The sequence below is a fragment of the Crotalus tigris genome, unplaced genomic scaffold (assembly GCF_016545835.1).
Source record: "Crotalus tigris isolate CLP2741 ecotype Arizona unplaced genomic scaffold, ASM1654583v1 scf7180000019068.10715455, whole genome shotgun sequence".
NCBI classification, from domain to species: Eukaryota; Metazoa; Chordata; class Lepidosauria; order Squamata; family Viperidae; genus Crotalus; species Crotalus tigris.
The window spans coordinates 9674987-9700819 of record NW_024097358.1 but is presented as its reverse complement, the minus strand read 5'-3'; the positions used below and the strand labels follow the sequence as shown (position 1 = coordinate 9700819).

Sequence of the window (25833 nt, the reverse complement as noted above, 5' to 3'; positions counted from 1 at the left end):
TGTCCTTTTTGTCTTTCAATTTATCAGTTCTTTATGCAGCCATGCTGGATTCTTTTGAGGACTGTTATTTTTCTTCTTTTTTGGTATTGTGGTAGACTGGGCTTTTATAATTTCACTTTTCAAATTTCTCAAACTTCTTGAGTTGTTTTCCTCTTCAGGATTCTTATCTATGGAATCTTTCCCAAGATCTCTCTTACGTTTATTGAAATTAGCTCTCTTAAAGTCAAAGACTCTAGTCTGATTATGTTCTATTGCTTGGTCTTGCATAATGTTGAATTCCAATATTGCATGATCACTCCCCCCACAAGGTTCCCTCTATCATTTCATCTTTTTTAGTGAGAATTAAGTCCAGTATGGCTACTCCCCTAGTTCCCTTCTCTACTTTTTGGGAGACAAAGTTGTCTGCTAGGTTTGTCAGGAATCTGTTTGATCTTCCACTTGCAGAGTTTATCTTCCAGTTGATGTCAGGGTAATTAAAATCCCCTATTACTATTGTGATGTGCTTCTTACATACCTTAGTTAACTAACTAGCAAAAAGTTCATCTATTTCCTCTATTTGGTTGGGTGACCTATTAGTGCCCCTATTAAGGCCTATTTCATGGTGGTAAAAGTGATGAAACAAAAATAGTTCTCTGCTCTACAGAGTGTGTGCAGAGTGTCATTCATTGATTCTATTCCAAATTACTCAATCCCTCCTATCCCAAGGGGGCTAGGATCATCATTGAATACCTCGTAAGGACCCGCTTCAAACCCTCTTCCCAAGAAAGCAGAACACTTGGAACGATTTCATCCCAAAAGAGACTTTTATTAGGAGAAGTTGACAGCAGGCATAGAAGGCAGGATCTGAGGGGTTCCCACATGAATCAATAGGTTAAAGGAGCAAGAAGCAAACCCCACCCCTATAGTTCATCCAGTCAGTTCAAATAGGCCAATCCCCAGGTGAGGAATCCGCTGGGGGAACAGGGCTGATAAGGCGCCATTCCCAAGGCTGTGAAACTGTTGTTAGGTCTTCACACCTATTCTTCCACAGCTAGAGATAAGCCAGATGGCCAGAGGCACATTCCTTTCTCACCCCAGGTTGACATCAAGGGGAAACAATTCAGAGAGCAAGCAGTAGAGGAAGCGGAGAGGATACATTGTAGGAGCAGAAATGAAAGGAAGAAATTACATTGCAGACCTATAACTTCCCCCCTCCCCACAGGAGTATGACAGAACCCACAGGAAAGAATAAGAAAGTGTTAACCAGAGTAAAGAGCCCTTCTCCCAATGTGCAAGTTCTGACAATACCTGTCAGATTCATTCCCAGTTAAAACTCTTGTAAGGTGCTAGCCCTTATGAGTTGCCTAGGGAGACATCTTGCCCAGTAATAGGGAACAATTGGACCTATGTGTGGCAGCCACTAAAAAAGCCAATGCAATCCTAGATTGCATTAAAGAGGGATAGAATCAAGATCATGTGAAGTACTAGTACCATTTTATAAAGTCTTAGTAAGACCAGGTTTAGAATACTGCATCTAGTTTTGTTCATCATATTAAAAGAAGTTGAGACTCTGGAAAGAGTGCAGAAAAGAGTAATAAAGATGATTAGGGGGCAGGAGCTAAAACATGAACATTCGCAGGAATTGGGTATGTCTAGTCTAGTGAAAAGAAAGACTATGAGTGACATGATAGCAATGTTCCAATATTTGAGGGGTGCCATAAAGAAGAGGGGATCAACCTATTCTCCAAAGCCCAGAAGGCAAGACAAGAAACAATGGATGGAAACTAACTGAGGAGAGAAGCAATCTAGAACTAAGGAAAAATTTCCTGACAGTGAAAACACTTAACCAGTTTAATGGCTTTTCTTCAGAAGTTGTGGGTGCTCCATCACTGGAGGTTTTAAAGAAGGGATTGGACAGCCATTTGTTTCAAATGGTATAGACTAGAGCAGTGGAGGTGAACCTATGGCACACGTGCCAGAGGTGGCACTTAGAACCCTCTCTGTGGGCAAGCGTGACATTGCCCCAGCCCTGTCTTCCCCCCCGTGACCCTCTCCTCACCAGCAGCCGCCCCACAGAGGAGAGCCATCCCCGGTACGGTCTAAACGGAGCAGCGCAGCCATATGGCATCCGGGCAGCAGGGCCGCGACTCCATCTTCACACCCTGTTGTGTACAGATGATGCTGCAGGGTGTGGGCAGAGGGCATGATTGCCATGGCGCTGCAGGGCTGCCTGGGTGATCTGCGGTGGGCTGTGGAGGCAGTAGGTTGCCCTGTGGGAGGGCGGGGGCAGAGTGGAAGTGGAGCAGGGGGCGAGGCGGTATTTGGGCACTCAGTGTCTAAAAGGTTCGCCATCACGGATGTAGGGTCTCCTGCTTGGGAGAAAAGTTAGGCTAGATGACCTACAACTGTGATGGCGAACCTATCGCAAGCGTGCCATAGGTGGCACTCAGAGCCCTCTTTGTGGGCACATGCACCATCACCCCAATCCTAGGCCTTCAGCTGGGTTTTATAAAACCTTTTCGCTTTAGGCCTCCGCTGCCATGTGCAAAAAAAAGAAAAGGTTCCACGCCCACCCAATGGGCCACACCCATCCGACACCCAATGATACATAAGTGAGTTTTGGGTTGCAGTTTGGGCATTCAGTCTCTAAAACGTTCGCCATCACTGGACTAGAGTCTCCTGCTTCAGCAGGGGATTGGACTAGAAGACCTCCAAAGAACCTTCCAACTGTTTGTCCTATCATATCCTATGCCTATGCCTATCCTATCCTAGTCTATGTGACTTTAACACATTTGGCTATGAGATTAATCTATGTTTTAATACAGGGCTTTTCAATCTTTTCACCCATTGTATCACTTTTAGGATATGGTAATATCCGAGTACCACCAGTTGCCTAGCAAGGTGTCAAAAACTTGATGACAAAAAAAAAAGGAAAAAAGTGATAAAGTACAGGTAGTCCTCGACAGTTCGCTTAGTGACTGTTCGAAGTTACAATGGCACTGAAAAAAGTGCTCCCCAAGCCACAGCCGAGCAAGACACCTGCCTGCCCACCTGGCGGCGCTCTTCCTCCTATCCGAGGTTTTCATTGTTGTAAGCATTTCTGTTGAGGATTGGCAGCGGGGGTGGGGTGGGAGGTGTTTGTTTTTGCTATGTCTCAGAAGTATATTTGATTGTCCTGCATTCTCTGAATGAGCTGATTGAAATGCAAGCTGAAAATCTTTATAAAACCCTAAAATCCCCCAATGAAAGACATGGACAAAATAATACGCAAGCAAGAGTTAATGAACAGGATGCCCCTGAGAATGTGAATAGCTTAAGATTTTTTTATTTGGTACTAGAACCAAGCAACAGACTGGTGTGGACTCTTGTATCCATTCATATTTGTTTCTGTGGATGGTATATGACCTTTTAAAATATCACTGTTGTTAGGTGCAGACATAACAATTTGCTTTTTATTTTAACGCTTAAAATTGCCAGTTTAAGAGTAATGTCACTCTCTTAATGGTAGGGCCAACTATTAGGAATCTATTACAAATCATCCAGATATCTACTTAGTTCTATCCCTATATTTCACCAATGTTGGTAGTTGCTCATTGTTGACGAAGATCTGCAGTGGGATAGAAGGAGTAGGAATAGGAAGCTTTAGCTCATATATTCCTCCTTTTGGACAAAACCATTAATTACCGTGAAGTCTATATGGAGTTTAGATTTCCAAGATATCAGTGAAAACATTTTTCTCAGTTGGAGATCATTTTAGTGAACACTTTTTGCGCCTGAATCTGATTTGCAAGTATATCTTGCAAATTGTGACTTCTTCCAAGAGAATCTAATAAATTTTTCCTCCCAGCAACACTTCTTTCAAATTTTCTAAAGCAGGGCTTTTCAACCTTTTTACCGATTGTACCACTTTTAGGATATGGCAATATTCGAGTACCACCTAGCAAGGTGTCAAAAACTTGATGACCAAAAAAAAACCTGTTCAAAGTTGCAATTGCATTGAAATGACTTACGACCATTTTTCACACTTATGACCATTGCAGCATGCCCAGTGTCATGTGATTTATATTTGGATGCTTGGCAACTGATTCATATTTATAATGGTCACAGTGTTCCAAGGTCATGTGATCCCCTTCTGCAACCTTTTGACAAGCAAAGTCAATGGCAGAGCTGCTGGTCGTCAAGTGCTAAGGCGGGGCTTCCTTTCCTCCCTCCCTCCCCTGCCTCCCTTTTTCTCATTCCCATCTCCTTCTGAAGGATGAATTTGAAAACCCCCCCCCATATTTTCCCTCTTCCATATATTGATCAAACCAGGAAAGGCCTCCAGGGACAGAAAAGACAAGCTGCTGAGTGAACTAGCTTAAAAAGGCACATTCCCCTTTAAGAATTAGCTACTGGCTAGAAAGGAAAGTAAGGAGCCCAGCCGCACTTAAGGAAGAAAAAAAAAATGTAAGTACTGGCTGCAGGCTAAGGCAATCTCCCCAAATGGCTCCATTCATAAGTAAAGGAATGCTACAGGCAAAATCCATTCAGGAGAAAAATACTTTAAAATCCCCTGCAGCAAAACTTACAGCTAACAACAGCAGAGCAATAGAAGCTAACAGGAGATATCAGCCATCAGCCAAATAGAAATTTCCAAACATTCCTTAAGAACACAAAGCCCTCATTGCACAAATCCCAGAACTTCAAAGTCACAAAAGCAGATAAGAATCCTTCCACTCTCCATCTCCTTCCCTCCTCCGTGCCTCACCTCCAGCCATTGTTGCCTTTTTTCATTCCTCTTGGAGGGTGACCCCTCCCCCACTGCATTTCTTGCCTGTTTGCTGCTGCCAGCATAGGTGGCTGCCATAGCAGTTGTAGATCAGCTCATGGCCAGCCTGCTTGATCTCCTCTCCCCCGGTGCAGCTGACTCTGCCTCCTCCCAAGGCTGCTGCTTTTTTTCTCTCTCCCTCTCCTGCCCAAACTGCCTCCTTTTATAGGCTCTCCTGTCTCTGCCCCCCTCCTCCTTTCTCATTTATTTATTTATTTATTTATTTATTTATTTATTTATTTATTTATGAGACTTATATACCGCTTTAAGTGCAAGCACTCTCTAAGCGGTGTACACCAGTAAGCAATGTATCTATATATATATTTACATTGCCCCCAACAATCTGGGTCCTCATTTTACCTACCTCGGAAGGATGGAAGGCTGAGTCAACCTTGAACCGGTGAGATTTGAACCGCTGACCTGCTGAACACAGTCAGCTAAAGTGGCCTGCAGTACTTGCACTCTAACTGCTGCCAGAAGTGAGCCTGGGGCCTTTGCAGCTCCAGAGGACTCTCTCACTGTAAGTCCTTGCCTGTCCTGGCTCTTTCTCTCCCCCATTACACTTGGCCAGGCAGGGCTGCGTACCACCTGCCACTCATTAATGTACCACGAGCAGTACGTGTACCACTGGTTGAAAAGCCCTGTTCTAAAGCTGCCTTGCTCTGGAAAATTTTAACACTTTTAGTAGTAGTGGCACAGTAGCTGGAATGAAGTACTGCAGGCTAACTCTGTCCACAGCAGGAGTTCAGTCCTGACTGGCTCAAAGTTGACTTGGTCTCCCATCCTTCCTAGGTTGGTATAATGAGGATCCAGATTGTTGGGGGCAATATGATGACTCTTAAACTGCTCAGAGTGTGCTGAAAAGCAGGGCTTTTCAACCTTTTCATCCATTGTACCACTTTTAAGATATGGCAATGTCTGAGTACCACCAGTCGCTTACAAGGTGTCAAAAACCTGATGACCAAAAAAAGAGAGAGAGAGAGAGAAAAAAAGTGATAAAGTACAGGTAGTCCTCGACAGTTCGCTTAGTGACTGTTCGAAGTTACAATGGCACTGAAAAAAGTGCCCCCCAAGCCACAGCCGAGCAAGACACCTGCCTGCCCACCCAGCGGCACTTTTCCTCCTGTCCAAGGTTTTCATTGTTGTAAGCATTTCTGTTGAGGATTGACAGCGGGGTGGGGGGTGGGGGTGGGGGTGGGGGGTGGGGGGTGGTAGGGTGGGGTGGGAGGTGTTTGGTTTTCATTCCCCCCATCTGCTGGGTGATTGCAGCAGGTTTTGGTCACTTCACATGATCCTGGGACACCGTGACCATCATAAATATGAATCAGTTGCCAAGCATCTGAATGTAAATCACAAGACCTTGGAGATGCTACAACATTCCAGCTGATTGGCGCTTCTTCTGGGCTCAGCAGAAGCACCAGGATCAGTGCTGCTTTCCAGCTGATTGGTGCTTCTTTAGGGCTCAGAAGTGCCAGGATCAGTGCTGAGCTACGGCTGGAGCCTGGCGCTGATCCTGGCGCTTCCGCTCAGCCCTGACAGTTCTGAAGAAGTGCTGATCCTGGCGCTTCCGCTCAGCCCTGACAACCCTGCAGCTCCAGCTATCTCTTGCTCAGGCTTGTGCGGTGTTGCCACTGGTTCAGCTCATTCCCCTTCCCCGCTACTTTTCTAGAATGGCTGATGTCACCTGCCAGGTGCCAATGTACCCCAGGTTGTACCCATACCACTGGTTGAAAAGCCCTGGCTTAGACAAATAGGCTCCTATTGTGAGCTGAGCTGGTTGAATTCACAAACATGAAAAAGGAAAGATAAAGGTAAAACAAAGAAGAATTATTAATTGTACAGCTGCGGTACTAGGTGGTCAGAAAGCTTGTGACCAGATTGGATCTATCAACTGGGGCTGGAAAAAAAGAATATGGCATGTTTCTAATCTAAGGGACAGGGTATAAAGGTTTATGCTGAAATGATTCAAGTGTGGCCCTTTACTTGCACGTAGAAGGGTCCACCACCCTTTGCAAACACTTAAATAAAACTTGTTTTGTTTTCCAACACCCTCGGAGTTGAATTTTTATTCCTCATACATCTGATCCAGTAAGAAAACATTTAGGCAACCTGGTCAATATATTACTGTAAGGTTTGTTGGTGAATAAAATCTGAGACTCTCACAAGCCAAAGGAGAAACTCAGGCAGAGGCTTCAGGAACAGGAAAACAACTCTTTATTTGGCTGAGTGAACAAGCTGGGTGGACAACCTCCCAGCACACAGGCAGCAGCGTGCTAGGGAAGAGCCACACCTGGAGGGGGGAGCCATCGTTTTTATACAGTGTCTTGCCCAATCGCAACTGCACTTAGCAGCAAAGAAATGATTGACTTGTAAATGGTAAAACATTTGTTATATGTCATCAATTTATTAGGTGTCATCATTTCATTTATATCCAGGTACGTGACTTTCTTGTTTAAAGGTAATGGTGTTTCCTGCGCAAGAGTAATGTACAAAAGTGAGATAGTGTTAATTAGGCTAACCTTAGATTTGGTGCAAGTTTTCTTCATTACAAATACAAACAAAACCCAATTTTATTCCAAGCATGCTCCTGCAAACATTCAAGATAGTGATTACTTTAAAGCTAATATACCACTGCCAACATCCCAAAACCTACAGATATGTACAATATCCTAATTTGATGAAGAAGCTGAACACACTTTTTCTACAGTAGCATATCCATTTAGGATAAGGGTCTTCAAACTTGGCCCTTTCATGACTTGTGGCCTTCAATTCCCAGAATTCCTCAGCCAGCATGCCTGGCTGAGGAATTCTGTGAGTTGAAGTTCACAAGTCATGAAAGGGCCAAGTTGAAGACCCCTGATTTAGGGTTACAGTTAGTTTATCTAGCCTGGATTTGTCCTATGTTTTCAAAAAATAGCATTCCTCTTTTATTTTGCAAGTTAGGAAAAAAAATAAACAGGAATCCAATTTAAAAAAAAAATAATTTGTGAGAATTTTGTTAATCATTCTGCAATCTATGATCCCAAACGGCGATTATTAGTGCCGGAAGTATAACACATTCATATCTCTATGATCCTGTAAGTGACGTATTCGATACACCAACAAGAAAACTTCGAATCGATTTAAAAATAACCAAGATGGCGGCGGCCGGAGGCAGCGGCCCGGATGTCAACCTCCTGGGCCTGGAGGGCGAGGCGGGGCCAGACTCAGAGCCCGACTCGGAGGTGTTTTCGTGCGTGGCCCACTGCTCCGACCTCGCCTGCCGCCAGAACGAACAACGGCGGTTAGGCCTCTTCTGTGACGTCACGTTAGCCTTCAGTGGCGGCAGCAATGAGGAGGAGGGGCAAGTGGGCGAGACCTCATCCGGCTACGATCACCCGCCGCGGGAGTTCCGCGCGCACCGCTCAGTCCTCGCAGCGGCCACCGAATACTTCGCTCCTCTCCTTCTGGGCGACTTCGCGGAGTCCCGTTCGGGGCGCGTAGAGTTACAAAAATGGAGTTCGGGAGCCGGACCAGACCCGGAGACGATCGAGGCGGTCATCAGCTTCATGTACACGGGAAGCGTTCGCGTCAGTCCTGGCAACGTGCACGAGGTTCTGGAGTTGGCCGACAGGTGAGGCGGGAAGGAGGAACGAAGTGTTCAGATAATAAATAATACGCCAACCGACTGATGCATGTTGGCAGAAATGTTTTCCTGAGTTCTGATGGGTGAAGATACCTTAATCCGAGGGAGTTCTTAAGGAAGGCAACCAAGGATGGTCGTTCTGTCCCTCCTTCCCTGGAATTGTGAAAGTTGATCTTGGTTTTCAGTGTAAACCAGTGATCATTTTAATTGGAGTAACTAGCGGTCTGGCTTGCTATAAGGCATATTAATAGGCTATTAGAACTGAACAAAGTAAAGAAACACACTGAATGGCAGCGCTGAACCTGGTCTTAACAAAGGTGAAAATTTTTATGGCAGTGCAGTTTCTGAATTACTTGAATGGTAACTGTTGGACAGTTACATGAAGGGGACTGTTGGACAGTTAAAGACAACTTCGGTTCTGACACCTTTTGAAAAACACAGCGGTATTTGACATTGCTGAATGTCACCTTAGTGGAAAGTAAAATACATGTTATTAACTATCTAATAATTCTCTGGTGGCATTTCTAAATTGCCTTTTTATTTTGCAGGTTCTTACTAATACGTTTAAAAGAGTTCTGTGGGGAATTTCTCAAGAAAAAACTGAGTCTCTCCAACTCTGTAGCCATTCACAGCTTAGCTCATATGTACTCTTTGAACCAGCTGGCTTTAAAAGCTGCTGAGATGATCAGGAGGAACTTCTACAAAGTCATCCAAGATGAAGAGGTCTATACATTGCCATTTCCCCTTATTAGAGACTGGCTTTCAGATTCAGAAATCACAGTGGATTCAGAAGAGGTTCTCTTTGAGATGGTTTTAAAGTGGGTGCAGAGAAATCCTGAAGAAAGAGAAAAGTATTTCGGAGAGCTCTTTAAGCTTCTCCGACTATCACAAATTAAACCAACCTATTTGACTCGGCATGTTAAATCTGAAAAGCTTGTATCAAGCAATGAAGCTTGCCTCAAACTTGTGATGGAAGCAGTGGAAAGCCATGCTCTCAAGGGTGAGAATGTTCAGTTGGGTACGCTCCAACAAGTTACCTCCCCCATCTCGTCTCTGCCTCGCTTCGGCCAAAACATGGATGTTATCATGGTCATTGGTGGTGTGTCTGAGGGTGGTGATTACTTGAGTGAGTGTGTGGGGTACTTTATTGATGAAGATAGATGGGTGAGTTTACCGCACACTCACAATCACCTTGATGGGCATGCTGTGGTAGTAACCGAATCCTATCTTTATGTGGCAGGTTCCATGGAGCCTGGTTTTGCCAAGACCATGGAAAGGTATAACCCAGGTAGAAATGTTTGGGAGCAGGTTTCTAGTCTGATAACCAGGAAGCATTATTTTGGATTTACTGAGGTAAAGGGAAATCTGTATTGCATTGGGGGGTGTGGATATTTCATCCCTGGTTTTAAAGAAGTGGCTGTCTACAATCCAGATCTAGATAAGTGGCACAACTTGGAGTCTGCACCAAAGATACTCCGGGATGTAAAAGTGATTACAATAGATAACAGATTTGTTTATATGGCAGCTCGCACACCAGATGGATATAATGTAGATGGCTTGAGGTCTGTCATTATTCGCTATGATGCAGACACACGACAGTGGCGAGATTGTGAGTCTCTGCCACTCCTTGACAACTATTGCTGCTTCCAAATGGTGGTGGGCAACACTAATTTTTACCACACTGCTTCATGTTGTCCCAGAAGCTATCCTCTAGACCATGAAGAGGCCAAGAGAAAAATCTCTAGCCAGGTATCTGATGACATTCTGGAAAGCTTGCCACCAGAGGTTCTTAGCATTGAAGGGGCAGCTATCTGCTACTACAAAGATGATATCTTCATCATAGGTGGGTGGAAGAACAGTGATGATACTGATAAACAGTACAGAAAAGAGGCCTACCGCTATTGTGCTGAGAAGAAGCGTTGGTTTTTACTCCCTCCTATGCCTCAGGCTCGCTGCCGTGCTACAGCCTGTCATGTGAGAATCCCTTTTCGGTCCTTACATGGTACCCAGAAATATCCAATGCCACAAAACCTAATGTGGCAGAAGGACCGGATCCGGCAGATGCAAGAGATACACCGACATTCCTTATGTTTACGGAGGATGCCTCGGTCTCAGATAGAATGCTAGCTTGAATAAATACATCAGAAATACTCATCTGTAATTGTCATGCCTGACATGGACTAATGGTCACCAAAACTGCTGAAGTGTTAGAGACAAGGCTTTCTTACTGTTAAGTATTTCTTGTGGATGATAAGTACTACATGGAAATTTGGTGTATACTAGCCATAAATATGAAGATAAGCAGACATAGAAAACCCTTAGAGTCTGTTTTTTTCCTCCAGGTAAAAAATCCAACAAAAGATTTTTTCTTGCATTTTGTGAATGTGTTCAGATTGTATAAAATTATATAAAAATTCAAAATACCCTTTTTCCTTACATTTTTTGTATTGGACTTGCTTTTTGGGTATTGGGTCATCTCATCCCACTTTAAATGTTATACAGATTATGTGAAGTATTTCAGTTTGTTTTAAAATACTGATGTATATGTAAAGGGCCATTTCAAGATTTTCTTAAGACATTTTTATCTGCTTTTGCAGAGATATTTTTTAATCTGTCAAATGTAGAGATGTGCAATACTTAAAAACAGAGTAAAGCACAATCTTTCTAAGAATTTCATAATGTTCCATAATTATAATATTTTATACTTTTATTCATCTTAATATGCACTTGAGGTTGCTAAAAGTGTATTGATAAAAAATAAAGCTTATTATTTGGATCATTTGCATTCATATAATGGAAAATTTGTGAGTTGTTTCTTTAAAATCACTAATTTTTAGCAATGACCATTCTATTTTTTCATAGTCCCTCTGGTTTCCCATTAATTAATTTTATTTAATTGGTTCAATATTCTGGCCTTAAAGAAATGCATTGGAAGACCAAGAAAAAATACTAATTCATAATTGAAGCAATTGGGAATATATTATGGCATAATTAAAGCCGCATATGCTTAAATGCTTAGTATTTAAGTAATAACTTTAACTTTTAACAACCATTTGATTCATCTTCAGTCAAACTTCTTTGTCTTAATGATATACCATTCCTTATGTGGATAGTATAGATTATTTGAATCTTCATTTGGAATAGAAAATTTGGAAAACATTGTTCAAAAATTCAAAACACAATGCATATGGCCATCGGATGGTATGCAAGCAGAATCCTTAGAAAAATAATTGGCTGCTGCTTCTATAAATATTTTCTGAGAAAAATCTAAAACAGTTAACTTCATCTAGATCTATTTTTCTTTTATTTTTTTAAACACATTTTATTAGTTTTTTAATTTCTTAAGAAAAAGTACTCAAGACCCACTGTGGTGTTTGGGTGGTCAAACATTCAAAAGTAAAGACATATATAAACAGCTCTGCACATTACATTTCGCTATCCCCTCTCTATTTCCCTCGAATAACATAATACATTTAAAATATTTCATTTCTATTTGAAATTTTTATAATTGCTCAACCTGTTTTATAACTTTATCAGTTTACAATTACCATAGCTTAGCTTTAAAACAACAAATTATCAATTCTAATTCTTAATCTCTCACATCCCTGATTTTATCACCAATCTCATTTGTTTCTTCTTCCACAACACAGTAAATATCCTAATAGCAATAAAGTATTAATCAACCCTATACATATATAATACCACAATCAATCCATCTCTTTAAAATAACAAAATAATATTAAATCTTAATTCATTCAAGTTCATTAAACAAAATTCAAATTCATATTTTCTCCAATTACTTATCATGCCTTATCACGTCTTTATAGTCATACAAAAAAGTCATCTTACTAATTTAAAACACTCCATTGATTATTGAAACCATCCAATCTAAATAGTCATCACTTTTCAATTCTAATACATAACGATTTTCATCAAATTGAGTCTTATTCACTACATGAATACATAGATCCAGTACATTCTTAATCTGTTTAAAATATCTATCAGCCTTGATCCTTAAAACAGTCCGTAAATCCAGCATTGCCTTTTATTCCATTACACCATTTTAAATTTCTCTTTTCAATCTAATACTGGCTTTTTTCCTATGCCAGGTAGGTTTCCATAAAGACGCTTCCCTTTCAGCCAGTAGATCTATTTTTGTTGTTTGCAGTAAGCTTTGAAAGAATAAGAGTCCCATCCTCTGTGTCAGGTGTCTGTTTCTCTTCTCCTTAAAATATCGTTGCTTTGTAGTTTCAAATCTCAGTCTTTGCTTCTCTGTTCCTCAAAGTTACAAATGAGAGATTTGTAAGGTATGATGAGTTCCTCTTTTATCTCTACTAATTCCTCTTCTGGTGTGTTTTGATTTGTCAAATAGTCAGATGTAGTCTGAGCATCTGTTTGAATGTTTGACGTGAGATTTCTGGATTTTAGTTCTGTAATAGGTTCTTTCAATATGGCACAAATTTCTGCAGTGACCTCATATATCTTTTCCAGTATAAGATTATAATTTAGTTGTGAATGTGATTCCTCCATTTTAATAGTAAGTAGAAAAAGTCTCTTTTTTCTTTTTTGTGGGGACTGTATTTGATAAAGATTAGTCAGTGTCCACCCCCACAGTTCCCAACAGCTGCACAGCTTATCTTTTTTCAAAAATAATTTGAAAGTCAAAAGTTTCCAAACAATAATCAGAAATTACAATGTTAAATTTTCGCCACTAGATGTCCTGTAGGTTAAGAAAAAGTCTTTTCCAGTCTTTAAAAGTATAGTGTGAAAGAAGAAATAATTCCAACACCAGGTGATAGTACAATTCTTTAAAAAAAAGGAGAGAGAATTTTCTGTATCTCAAAAAATATGAAAATAAGATATAGTCTTAAAAAAAAAACGCCTTCTTTCCCAAACACGTAAAAGCTGCCTTCTCAAGTTAGGGAAATAATTCCTACAAGGCTCTTACAGGTTCCAAAAATAAAGTAAAATAGAGAAAGTGGCAAGAAAAAGTCTCACCCGGATTCACCACGGGGGTTCTTACAGCTTAGATGTTCTTTGACGTGGTTTGAAGCAGCAGGGCCGATCTTCTCTGTCGGCCCTCAGAGATCGCCTGGGCAGCTGGAGGAGCCGCCGTTCCTCCGCAGCCGAGTTGAAGCCTCCTTGATGGAAGTCGCACCCTCCAGGGCAACTTTCAACCTGTATAAGGGTCGACCGGCAGAGGGAAAGCTAGCCAATGAGGAGATGAGTCTCCCCGTGCGACTAGGAACGCCGTGAACTGGAACCGGAAGTCTAGATCTATTTTTCTAATCTCTTATTTTTCTTCTCTTTTTTATATTAAAGTTGTATTAGTTTATAACAGGGGTTCTCAACCTTGGCAACTTTAAGACTTAAAGTTGCCAAGGTTGAGAACCCCTGGTTTATAATATATAATACAATGAAAATACAAAAGCAAATAACGCAAAAGATGGGCAAGGGAAAGGGGAGTAGAGAAGTGAGGTAAAGGAGAAAAAAAGCATTGACTTCTGACTTCCTTTGGTGCAATAAAGCAGGGCATTTCAACCAGTGGTACGGGTACCACCTGTGGTACATTGGCACCTGGCAGGTGGTACGCGACCACCCTAGAAAAGTGGAGGGGAATGAGCTGAACCGGTGCAGCACCACGCAAGCCTGAGCAAGAGATGGCTGGAGCTGCAGGGCTGTCAGGGCTCAATGGAAGTGCCAGGATCAGTGCCGCTTTCCAGCTGATCAGCGCTTTGGGGCTGTCAGGGCTTAGTGGAAGTGCCAGGATCAGCGCCAGGTTCTAGCTGGAGCTCAGCACTGATCCTGGTGCTTCTGCTGAGCCCTGAAGAAGCACCAATCAGCTGGAAAGCAACAGTGATCCTGGCGCTTCTGCTGAGCCCAGAAGAAGCGCTGATCAGCTGGAATGTTGCAGCATCTCCAGGGTCTTGTGATTTACATTCAGATGCTTGGCAACTGATTCATATTTATGACGGTCAATGTCTGAGGGTCATGTGAAGTGACCAAAACCTGCTGCAACCGTCCAGCAGATGGGGAGAATAAAAACCAAACACCCACCCCACCCCACTGCCAATCCTCAACAGAAATGCTCACAACAATGAAAACCTTGGACAGGAGGAAGAGCGCCGCTGGGCGGGCAGGCAGGTGTCTTGCTCGGCTGTGGCTTGGGGGGCACTTTTTTCAGTGCCATTGTAACTTCGAACAGTCACTAAGTGAACTGTCGAGAACTACCTGTACTTTATCACTTTTTTCCTTTTTTTTGTCATCAAGTTTTTGACACCTTGCTAGGCAACTGGTGGTACTCGGATATTGCCATATCCTAAAAGTGATACAGTGGGTGAAAAGATTGAAAAGCCCTGTTTTAGGGTCTGTAGGTGACTTTTATAGCTCAATTTCTTTTTGTCTGATTGCATCGAGTATCTTCTGGGACCTTTCCAAATATTTTTTCCTTCTCTAATTGATTGTATTGTATAACATAATCCCTAATAACTGCCTTATTAGCCTCTCAAACAGTTATTAGATCTGTCCCTTTACCTAAATTATTGTCAAAATATTCATGTAATTTCTTTTTACAGGCCTTTACAATTGCCTCCTTTTATAAAATAGATTAATTCAATCTCCATCTGTAACTCAAGCTCTTTTTTCTGAGGACCAAAACAATTGTGTTATGATCAGAAAAGGATTTAAGTAGGATATCAACTTTCAAAATTCTGTTTGCTAAGTTTTTAGAGGTCCATATCATATTGATCTTTGAAAAAGATTTGTCCCTTTCTGAAAAAAGGTATATTCTCTCACGGAGCCATTTTTATGCCTCCATGAGTCTATGAATGTTAAATTGTCCATCATTTCAAAAAATGACTTTAGTAGTTTGCCCTGGGATGATTTGATCTCTTTAGTACAGGGGTGTCAAACTGCCGACCCGCGGGCCGGACGCATCATGCAGAAGCCATGCTCACTCCATTGCCAGCAATGGCAAAACTCTCAATTCATTGTGCAACGTCACATGACATCACGAGTTTGACATGTCTGCTTTAGTAGATGTTCTATCCCAAAATGATGAAATCAGTCCATTTCAATTCCCCAGGATAAGGCAATTTTCATATGAAAAAGGTAAGAGTTGGTCCATAAGGTACTAAAAAAATTGCTTTTCTCCTCATTTGGCACATATAATCCAATAACTATTGATTTTATTCCATTAAAATCAATTTCCCCTATTACAAATCTACCGTATTCATCTGATAAAAGTAGCCTAGGTTTAAATAGGACTTTTATATATAAAACCACTCCATTTATCTTTTTTCTTTTTTTTCCTTTTTTAACTAGTCCATATTTATTTCTGAGAGCACTAAGATGAGACAAGGGGATGAAATCAGTGTGGAAGAAATGTATAGGCCAATATTATTAAAGATAGTGCTTGAAAGTAAATGAAGAGTGTTCTTAAAGATTTCATGCAAAGTGAAATCTCCAACATGTGAACAGCTAAAGATAGTCTTTAACTTACGACCAGTTATTTGACTACCAATTGCAGTCACAACAGATAGATGCTTTATGGCTGGTAAAGCACTTCCAAGCATCATAAAATGCCAGCTTCCCCCACCCACATCATCATATGATCACATTTCATGTGACTGATTGTTAAATGCCATGCAACCTTCCATTAAAGAATTTTTCCAACCTTCTAATAAGGAATATTTGTAGCTCAGGGTTGAAATAAGGTCCTTGATGCTTTCTGAACTTGGTTGTTTATTTGCAAATGTTTCATTAGCCAAACTAGGTAACATAATCAGTGCTAGTGATGGTTAGGAAACACCTGCAAGAAAACAACCAAGATCAGAGAGCACCAAGAACCCTTCATTTACAATCCTTTCTGCCAGTTTCCCCAGAATGTCAGTGGGAAAGCTGGTGGAGAAAGTTGAAGGTGGAAGAGATATTGGATTACAGGTCTGTCCCTCAACTTAGTAAGAGATTTTCCTTCCTCTCCCTGCATGCTCGAAGAACAAAACTCAAATCTGGTGAAAATGCTAGCAAAGACTAGTATTCTGAGCATTGAACATTGGCTTTCACTAGTGTTTTCCCCTCATAGGGGAAGGGAAAGCACTCCTTTACCAGCATTTTCCCTACCAAATGCTAGTGTTCTGAAAGGCTCAGAATATTGGCCTTCCGCTTTCAGAATCTTTCAAAACAGATGTTAGCTAGCATTTTCACCTCTGGAGGAAATCCCGCAATACACTGGAAGAAGAATCTGAAATTTGGTGAAAACACTAGTTATCACTATCTTCACTGGTGGTTCGCAGAGGGTCCAGGCTTCTCAAGTGGTTAGAGGTCTGGGCCATCTCTCTGGCACCCCACCCCACCTAACAATCCATGTGGTCCCTTGACTGTAACTGGAAGAGCAGGAATTGTGTTCATTGAGTAAAGTAATGATGTAGCTTGTTGAATGATCACTCAACAAATGACATTCTAGGCCCAATTGTGATTAAAAAAAGGACTACTTGTTTAAGTGACTGGCATTCACAAGCAATATCCAAAATAACTTAAAATATTAAAATACAAAACTTAACCAGTAAACAGTTTTACAAGCAAAGTTTTTGCCATGAAGGCCAAATATACCTACTATGAAGTTTTCAAATATTTAATTTCAGGTAGTAGGAATATACATATTCTACAAGTTTAATCTACTTTATTTATGCCTAAAGGGAATTCTGAGTGATCTAAGAAAAACTTCAGACTGAAAAATTAAAATTCCAATTAAACAATTTTAAATTTTCTACACAGATGTGTCCATGCTTAGAGCTGGATAATATTCTATATTTCTTAGTAAGTACCTCTGTTAATTGTTTTCTGAAAGGGAGTTTATAATAGCCCCGCAGTTTTAGAATGTCTTCGAAATCCTGCCTGTACTTCTGGTAGTTCTCAATCCACATACTACTGGAGTCCAGCTTGTAGGATTTTAAGCATAACTTTACTAGCATGTGAAATGAATGCAATGGTACGATAGTTTGAACATTCTTTGGCATTGCCTTTCCTTGGAATTTGAATGTAAACTGACCTTTTCCAATCCTGTGGCCACTATTAAGTTTTCCAAATTTGCTGGCAAATCTCAGAAATAATTGCTGAAGTGCTCCTAAATAAAGAGGAAGCCAATTTTTACAAATAAGATTTAACTTGTGCGAATGTTAAGGTCTATTATTCTTTTATCTATCATCGCAAGCGACTATTTTCATTTCCGGAAATATAATATATTCGTATCTCTATGATCCTGTAAGTGACGTATATTGGATGCAGCTACGGGAAAAGTGTTCGTATCGATTGAGGAGAAGCCAAGATGGCGGCGGCAGTAGGTGGCGGCGATTTGGGCGCAGGAGGCCACGGCGTCGCAGATGTCAACCTCCTGGGCCTGGAGGGCGAGGCGGGGCCAGACTCAGAGCCCGACTCGGAGGTGTTTTCGTGCGTGGCCCACTGCTCCGACCTCGCCTGCCGCCAGAACGAACAACGGCGGTTAGGCCTCTTCTGTGACGTCACGTTAGCCTTCAGTGGCGGCAGCAATGAGGAGGAGGGGGAACTGGGCGGGGCCTCATCCGGCTCCGATCCGCCGCCGCGGGAATTCCGCGCGCACCGCTCAGTCCTCGCAGCGGCCACCGAATACTTCGCTCCTCTCCTTCTGGGCGACTTCGCGGAGTCCCGTTCGGGGCGCGTAGAGTTACGAACATGGAGTTCGGGAGCCGGACCAGACCCGGAGACGATCGAGGCGGTCATCAGCTTCATGTACACGGGAAGCGTTCGCGTCAGTCCTGGCAACGTGCACGAGGTTCTGGAGTTGGCCGACAGGTGAGGCGGGAAGGAGGAACGAAGTGTTCAGATAATAAATAATACGCCAACCGACTGATGCATGTTGGCAGAAATGTTTTCCTGAGTTCTGATGGGTGAAGATACCTTAATCCGAGGGAGTTCTTAAGGAAGGCAACCAAGGATGGTCGTTCTGTCCCTCCTTCCCTGGAATTGTGAAAGTTGATCTTGGTTTTCAGTGTAAACCAGTGATCATTTTAATTGGAGTAACTAGCGGTCTGGCTTGCTATAAGGCATATTAATAGGCTATTAGAACTGAACAAAGTAAAGAAACACACTGAATGGCAGCGCTGAACCTGGTCTTAACAAAGGTGAAAATTTTTATGGCAGTGCAGTTTCTGAATTACTTGAATGGTAACTGTTGGACAGTTACATGAAGGGGACTGTTGGACAGTTAAAGACAACTTCGGTTCTGACACCTTTTGAAAAACACAGCGGTATTTGACATTGCTGAATGTCACCTTAGTGGAAAGTAAAATACATGTTATTAACTATCTAATAATTCTCTGGTGGCATTTCTAAATTGCCTTTTTATTTTGCAGGTTCTTACTAATACGTTTAAAAGAGTTCTGTGGGGAATTTCTCAAGAAAAAACTGAGTCTCTCCAACTCTGTAGCCATTCACAGCTTAGCTCATATGTACTCTTTGAACCAGCTGGCTTTAAAAGCTGCTGAGATGATCAGGAGGAACTTCTACAAAGTCATCCAAGATGAAGAGGTCTATACATTGCCATTTCCCCTTATTAGAGACTGGCTTTCAGATTCAGAAATCACAGTGGATTCAGAAGAGGTTCTCTTTGAGATGGTTTTAAAGTGGGTGCAGAGAAATCCTGAAGAAAGAGAAAAGTATTTCGGAGAGCTCTTTAAGCTTCTCCGACTATCACAAATTAAACCAACCTATTTGACTCGGCATGTTAAATCTGAAAAGCTTGTATCAAGCAATGAAGCTTGCCTCAAACTTGTGATGGAAGCAGTGGAAAGCCATGCTCTCAAGGGTGAGAATGTTCAGTTGGGTACGCTCCAACAAGTTACCTCCCCCATCTCGTCTCTGCCTCGCTTCGGCCAAAACATGGATGTTATCATGGTCATTGGTGGTGTATCTGAGGGTGGTGATTACTTGAGTGAGTGTGTGGGGTACTTTATTGATGAAGATAGATGGGTGAATTTACCGCACATACACAATCACCTTGATGGGCATGCTGTGGTAGTAACCGAATCCTATCTTTATGTGGCAGGTTCCATGGAGCCTGGTTTTGCCAAGACCATGGAAAGGTATAACCCATGTAGAAATGTTTGGGAGCAGGTTTCTAATCTGATAACCAGGAAGCATTCTTTTGGACTTACTGAGGTAAAGGGAAACCTCTACAGTATTGGTGGGCATGGGAATTTTATCCCTGGTTTTAAAGATGTAGCTGTCTACAGTCCTGATCAAGATAAGTGGCACAACTTGGAGTCTGCACCAAAGATACTCCGGGATGTTAAAGTGATTACAATAGATAACAGATTTGTTTACATGGCAGCTCGCACACCAGTTGACGGAGATAATGAAGATGGCTTGAGGTCTGTCATTATTCGCTATGATGCAGACACACGACAGTGGCGAGATTGTGAGTCTCTGCCACTCCTTGACAACTATTGCTGCTTCCAAATGGTGGTGGGCAACACCAATTTTTACCACACCGCTTCATGTTGTCCCAGAAGCTATCCTCTAGACCATGAAGAGGCCAAGAGAAAAATCTCTAACCAGGTATCTGATGACATTCTGGAAAGCTTGCCACCAGAGGTTCTTAGCATTGAAGGGGCAGCTATCTGCTATTACAAAGATGATATTTTCATCATAGGTGGGTGGAAGAACAGTGATGATACTGACAAACAGTACAGAAAAGAGGCCTACCGCTATTGTGCTGAGAAGAAGCGTTGGTTGTTACTCCCTCCTATGCCTCAGGCTCGCTGCCGTGCTACAGCCTGTCATGTGAGAATCCCTTTTCGGTCCTTACATGGTACCCAGAAATATCCAATGCCACAAAACCTAATGTGGCAGAAGGACCGGATCCGGCAGATGCAAGAGATACACCGACATTCCTTATGTTTACGGAGGATGCCTCAGTCTCAGATAGAATGCTAGCTTGAATAAATACATCAGAAATACTCATCTGTAATTGTCATGCCTGACCTGAACTAATGGTCACCAAAACTGCTGAAGTGTTGGAGACAAGGCTTTCTTACTGTTAAGTATTTCTTGTGGATTATAAGTACTACATGGAAATTTGGTGTATACTAGCCATAAATATGAATGTAAGAAGACATAGAAAACCCTTGCAGTGTTTCTCAACCTTGACAATTTTAAGGCATGTGGACTTCAACTCCCAGCATTGCTGGCTGTGGAATTCTGGGAGTTGAAGTCCACATGCCTTAAAATTGTCAAGGTTGAGAAACACTGCCTTAGAGCCTGTTGGTTTCTCCACAGATATGACCCACATAAAGAATCCAAAATAAAAATTGTTCTTGCACGTTTTGGATGTGTTCAGATAGTATTAAAAAGTCAGCACAGTCTTTCTTTTTCTTTACATTTTTGAAATAGACTTGTTTTTTGTGTTTTGGGTCATCTTTAAACATACAGGTCATGTGAAGTATTTCAGTTTATTCTAAAATGCTGATATGCAAAGGACCATTTCAATGTTTTTTAAGTTATTTTTTGAAGAGGATTTTTTTTAATCTGTTCTGAATCTGCTTATTTCTCTCAAATTTGGAGATGTGCAATAGTTAAAAAACCCTTTTAAGAGGAATAAAGCACAAATTTTCTAAGAACTTCAAATGTTTCATGATAATGTTTTATAGTTTTATTTATCTAAAATCGTTTGAAGTTGTTAAAAATTAATTTTGCTGGTTGGAACATTCACAATTATGATGAAATATTTCTGAATTCTTTAAGAGCATCGCTATAATTTTTAGTGATGACTGTTCGTCCTTTTAGTAGCCCCACTTTTTCTCATTAATTATTTTTTTTCAGTTACTTAAGAATTGTGGCCTTACAAATGAATGAAAAGACCAAAAAAATCCCTAATTTATAATTGAAGCAATTGGGAATTCATTATGCAGAGTTAAAAGTGTATAAACTCAGGTGTCAATTTCTGGGTAAATAAGTCTCAGTACCATTTGGACTATTTTTAACAAATCCATTTGTCTTAATGTGACACCATTTTTTGTGTGGACAGTAGGGAGTACAAGGCTATTCAACTGGAAAATTTGCCTGAATATTCTTGACTTGAGAGTCCACATAATCCAAGTCTTATCTTTTGGCAGCATATAAAATTAATTCCTACTCAAGTAATTCAGATGATTGAGATACTCTAAATTATTTGCTGCTTTCTCTCCATTCTCTTCTAGCCTAGTAGCATGAAGAATCCTATTTTGTAAGTTCTGGTAGTTTTATGAAAGACACAGAATATATTCAGATGATATAAATATATTTTTATTGGTCCAAGGAATATTGAAGTTTTGGAATTCTACAGAGTTGTTCAGACAGAAAATTCATATCAAGCATTTATGCAGTATTTGATGATAGCTTATTGATCCAATAGAGTATTTAATTTACTTTATAAATTCTTTTCCATTACAGATATATTTCCCAAAGTGTCAAACACGTTACTCATGAAATCATCCTTGCCTAGGTAGAGTACCTCTTCATCTCCCCTTATGGCCTTGTGTCATAAATGTGGTAAATAAAGACATAGTGATGGCAATATCTAAGATATCTCAGGAAAAATCAAGGTCTGGTGCATAAGGTCTTCAAATGGTGTATAAATAGAATCCTCAGATATAGATTTTGCCTCTTCTTCATCTATAAATATTGTCTGAAAAACATTTAAGTTCATCTAGGTCTGCTATTATCTCGCTTTTTCTTCTCTTTTAACGAGTCTGGATTTATTGCTCGGAGCACAAAAATGAAACATGGAGATGAAATCAATATGGGAAAGATCTGCATTGGGCAATATTATTGATGGTGTTTGGTAAATATGTCTTAAATTTTAGCAGCACTTTTTTTAAAAAAAACTGTTTTACAATTTAGCAGGAAACCTAATTCATGTCTGAGATACTGGGGTAAGTGTTGAAATTGCATGGATGTGTGGGTTTTCCTAATTTATCTTTGCCATCCTTATTATTTATTATTTAACTGCATAGTGTATGGGGGCATGGTTAAACCTATGAGTTGCAGTAATTATCCTAATATCAATTAAAACTAACGTGTTCTTGTACCACAGTGTCACAAACAACAAACCAATTATGCCGCTTGCCGCCTTAAAGATACTTTATTGTTACCAGCCACTTTTTATGATGTAATAGCTGCTTCAGAAAGCAATTTATTTTCTGGAAATCATTTGACATTCCAAAGCTGCAGGAATCTAAACTTCCTCTCTGAAAACTATTATCTGAAGTACTAATTAAGAAGTACCTTTCTTAAGGACGTTATCTAGCTCCAAGTCTGGGCACATTTATATGGAAAATTTAAAATTGTTTAATTTGGAGTAAAGTTTTTCAATCTGATGTTTTTTTTAGATATCTCAGCATTCCTTTTAAATATAATTAAATGGATTAAGCTTGTAGTATAGTCAGGTCCCTATTAAATACTTTGAAAACTTTGTAGGAAGTATAGCTGGTTTTCATTGCAAATCTTTGCCAAAGGCACAAATAAGTTAATGTATTGACTATACTAATTAAAATGCTTCTTTAAAATTCTTATTTAGTCTGGGTAAGTTTTGTATTTTAAAATCATAAGTCACTTTGGATGTTGCTTGTGAATGAAGTCACAGCTATTCAGTGCTGCTCTTGGGGATTTCAGTTTGCATGTCAAGTTAAGAGCACCCTAGTGAGCAATTGCATAGTATAATATGTAGCATGAAATGTCGAAGTTTCTTAATGTAGTGTTTGGATATTATGCTACTAACTTGCTCTCCTGGTCTGAATGAACAACTCTGGCCTCTATGTAAAAATCTCTTTACTTAGTCATGACAACCTTGTCAAAACTGTCTTATGACAAAGGAAAATCTTCCAACAGATTATCAAAATATTTCCATTTGGAATTATTAACACATCTAGATTATGTTTCCGGCATATTTGAGAGTTTCAGTTAAATGAATAAGACTTCTGCTTGAGGAAAATAATTAAAAATATGTTTTGTTATTTCCTGCAACCAAAAGAAATTGCAGTAGAAATGTTCAGAGACAGACAAATTTCAAAGTTACATAGGGACTTAGGAAACAATAATTTTTTATAAGTTGCTAATTTTCTACTGACAGAATGTATGATTCCACAGTTTGCCTTTATTTTATGATCCTGCTGGAGTATACTAAATCTTTTTATAATAAACACATTATTACTGCATAATACTGTGTGAAGGTGATATTCATAGGCATATATTCTTCATATACAGTATTTGATCTCTTGCTTTGTATTCAAAGCATCTTTAACAACGAAGGTAATTAGATATATCAGTACAATGTTATTAAGGCGCAGGTAGTCTTTTACTTACAACTATTTGATTAGCAACTATTCAAAGTTATAATAGCACTGAAAAAATTGGCTTACAACTAGTATGCACACTTAGAACACTCACAGCATCCCCACGGATACCTGATGAAGTTTCAGGTGTTTAGTAATTGGCATGCAACATTCCAGGGTCATGTAATTGCCATTCATGTTCTTTCCAGTCAGCTTCCTACAAGCAAACAAGGGAAGCCAGATTTGCATGACAACTGCTTGATTCACTTAACTGCAATGATTCACTTATGACCTGTGGCAAAAGAGGTCATAAAATTGAACACGTCTCATTTAACCACTTTGCTTAATAATGGAAAATCTGGTCCCAATTGTGTTTGTATATCAAGTAATCTGTACAGTTTTGCCACAGATAATGTTGGTTGTTTTCATAAGCTCTACAACAAAAAACATAGTATCAAAAAGATTTTTAGTTAGTCGCTATTTAATCAAGTGACAAGTAATTTGCAATAGTTGCCACAAATGACAGTTATAAGCGTCTTTCATCTTGAACTCACATTGCACAAATGACACTTGATGAGGGGAGAGTAACTCAGGAGAAGGTGGAGTTTTCCTCATTTGAAGGAAACTGGTAGTATCAGCTGTTTTGTAAAGAGTTTTGGGGAAATATAGAAACAGCAGAGTTTAAGCTTAGTTTCTCTCCCATCAATAGCTTTGCAATTCTAGCAAGGGTTTATTTGCTTACAACAGTTGTAAATCTGTGAATGGTACAAATACTCAGTTGGTATGCCAAGTTAGACTTGTGGATCTCTTAATTTACTATTATACTTGCATGTCACATAGTGTGCCAAACTAAAATAGAGGTATATATTTGTCTTTAATTATGAAACTTTTCTGAAGGTCATTATTAGATGCAGAATTGCAATTGCCAGCTTCTGGTCTTCTCTAAATCTAATTAAAATAGTAAAAATATAAATATATAAATATAAAACATTATAAAATATAAAATTCTTTCTCCAGGAAAGATTAAGAAACCATAAGATAATTTTCTGTTTCATTTTTCTGTTGTGATCCCAGTTTCCCTTGGTCTGTTCCTCAATAAATGGGTCAGCTCTCAGAGTGCAATGTAACTTCATCCCCGTTCAGTAGAATTCTCTAGATGCTATGCTGAAACCTAAGCTTTATTTTTTTAAAATGCAGTTCTTTGTGTTGTATTACAGTTGTGTAACACTAAATACTAATTCAATAAACATTTTATTTCTCTATGTCTTTTCTTCAGGTTGTTCTATGTCATTGCAACAAGATAGAAAATGAATGAATGAATCCTTTAATTCAGGATCCATTAATTCAAATTTCTGCACTCCTGGTCTAAAATGGCCCATTTCAATTAATGGCTCTGATCAAAAAAGGACTGAATTAGATAAATAAACCAAAATGCCTTCTTATGGTACAATAGTTTTGGCATTGGGATGGGGAATAAATTCCTGAGAATGTTTAGAAAAGGATTTGAAAAAAAATCAACTTTATATGATGTCTCCATGAGCAAAATTTCTGCCTTTTAATAATGTTGCCAAGGTACAAAATGGAGAAATATATTGTCCTGATCTTGGAACTTAGGTGTTTTATTTGCCAGTTTAAACATGGTGGATTAGATAGGATTCCACAATGGGCTTCTAGAATAGAATAGAACTGGAAGGGACCTTAGAGGTCTTATAGTCCAGCCCCCTGCTCAAGCAGGAGAATCTATACCATTTCAGACAAGTGACTGTCTAGTCCACGGGTCGGCAATCTGCAGCTCCGGAGCTGCATGCAGCTCTTTGAGCTATCCCCTGCAGCTCCGGAGCCTCACCCCATCATTTTCAGAGAGATAAGGAGAGAGAGAGAAAGAGGCACTTGCACTTTCTCTCTCTCTCTTTCTCTCATGTGGACTTGCCCTCTCGCAGGGTTCCTGATTGGCCCTGTGCCCGGGTGCCCCACCCCTTGGGAGAAGGGCGGCCAAGAAGTCCCTTTCCCGGGCTGGCCCCGTCTGAGGAGCACGTGGCTGGGGAGCCGTGCAAGGAAGCCCCAAGATCCCCACTGGG

At 40.4% G+C, this 25833-nt stretch overlaps 2 protein-coding genes across 3 annotated transcripts; both read left to right on the top strand.

Moving 5' to 3' along the window:
• The first annotated feature begins 7908 nt into the window (after positions 1-7908).
• On the top strand, positions 7909-11187 carry LOC120315201 (kelch-like protein 11). The gene is made up of 2 exons (XM_039359172.1): positions 7909-8399; positions 8960-11187. The coding sequence occupies exons 1-2, from the start codon at positions 7924-7926 to the stop codon at positions 10536-10538; spliced, it is 2055 nt and encodes a 684-aa protein (XP_039215106.1). The 5' UTR covers positions 7909-7923; the 3' UTR covers positions 10539-11187.
• A 6418-nt stretch (positions 11188-17605) lies between these two features.
• On the top strand, positions 17606-25017 carry LOC120315110 (kelch-like protein 11). 2 transcript variants are annotated; one of them, XR_005558602.1, is made up of 3 exons: positions 17606-18239; positions 18800-20483; positions 21876-25017. XR_005558602.1 is itself a non-coding variant. In XM_039358882.1 (2 exons), exons 1-2 carry the CDS (start codon positions 17737-17739, stop codon positions 20379-20381), a joined length of 2085 nt encoding a protein of 694 aa, XP_039214816.1. In that variant the 5' UTR covers positions 17606-17736; the 3' UTR covers positions 20382-20634. The 2 variants fall into 2 exon arrangements, 1 of the variants encoding a protein (XP_039214816.1); XM_039358882.1 differs by lacking the exon at positions 21876-25017 and having other exon boundaries at positions 18800-20634.
• Positions 25018-25833: the final 816 nt, after the last annotated feature.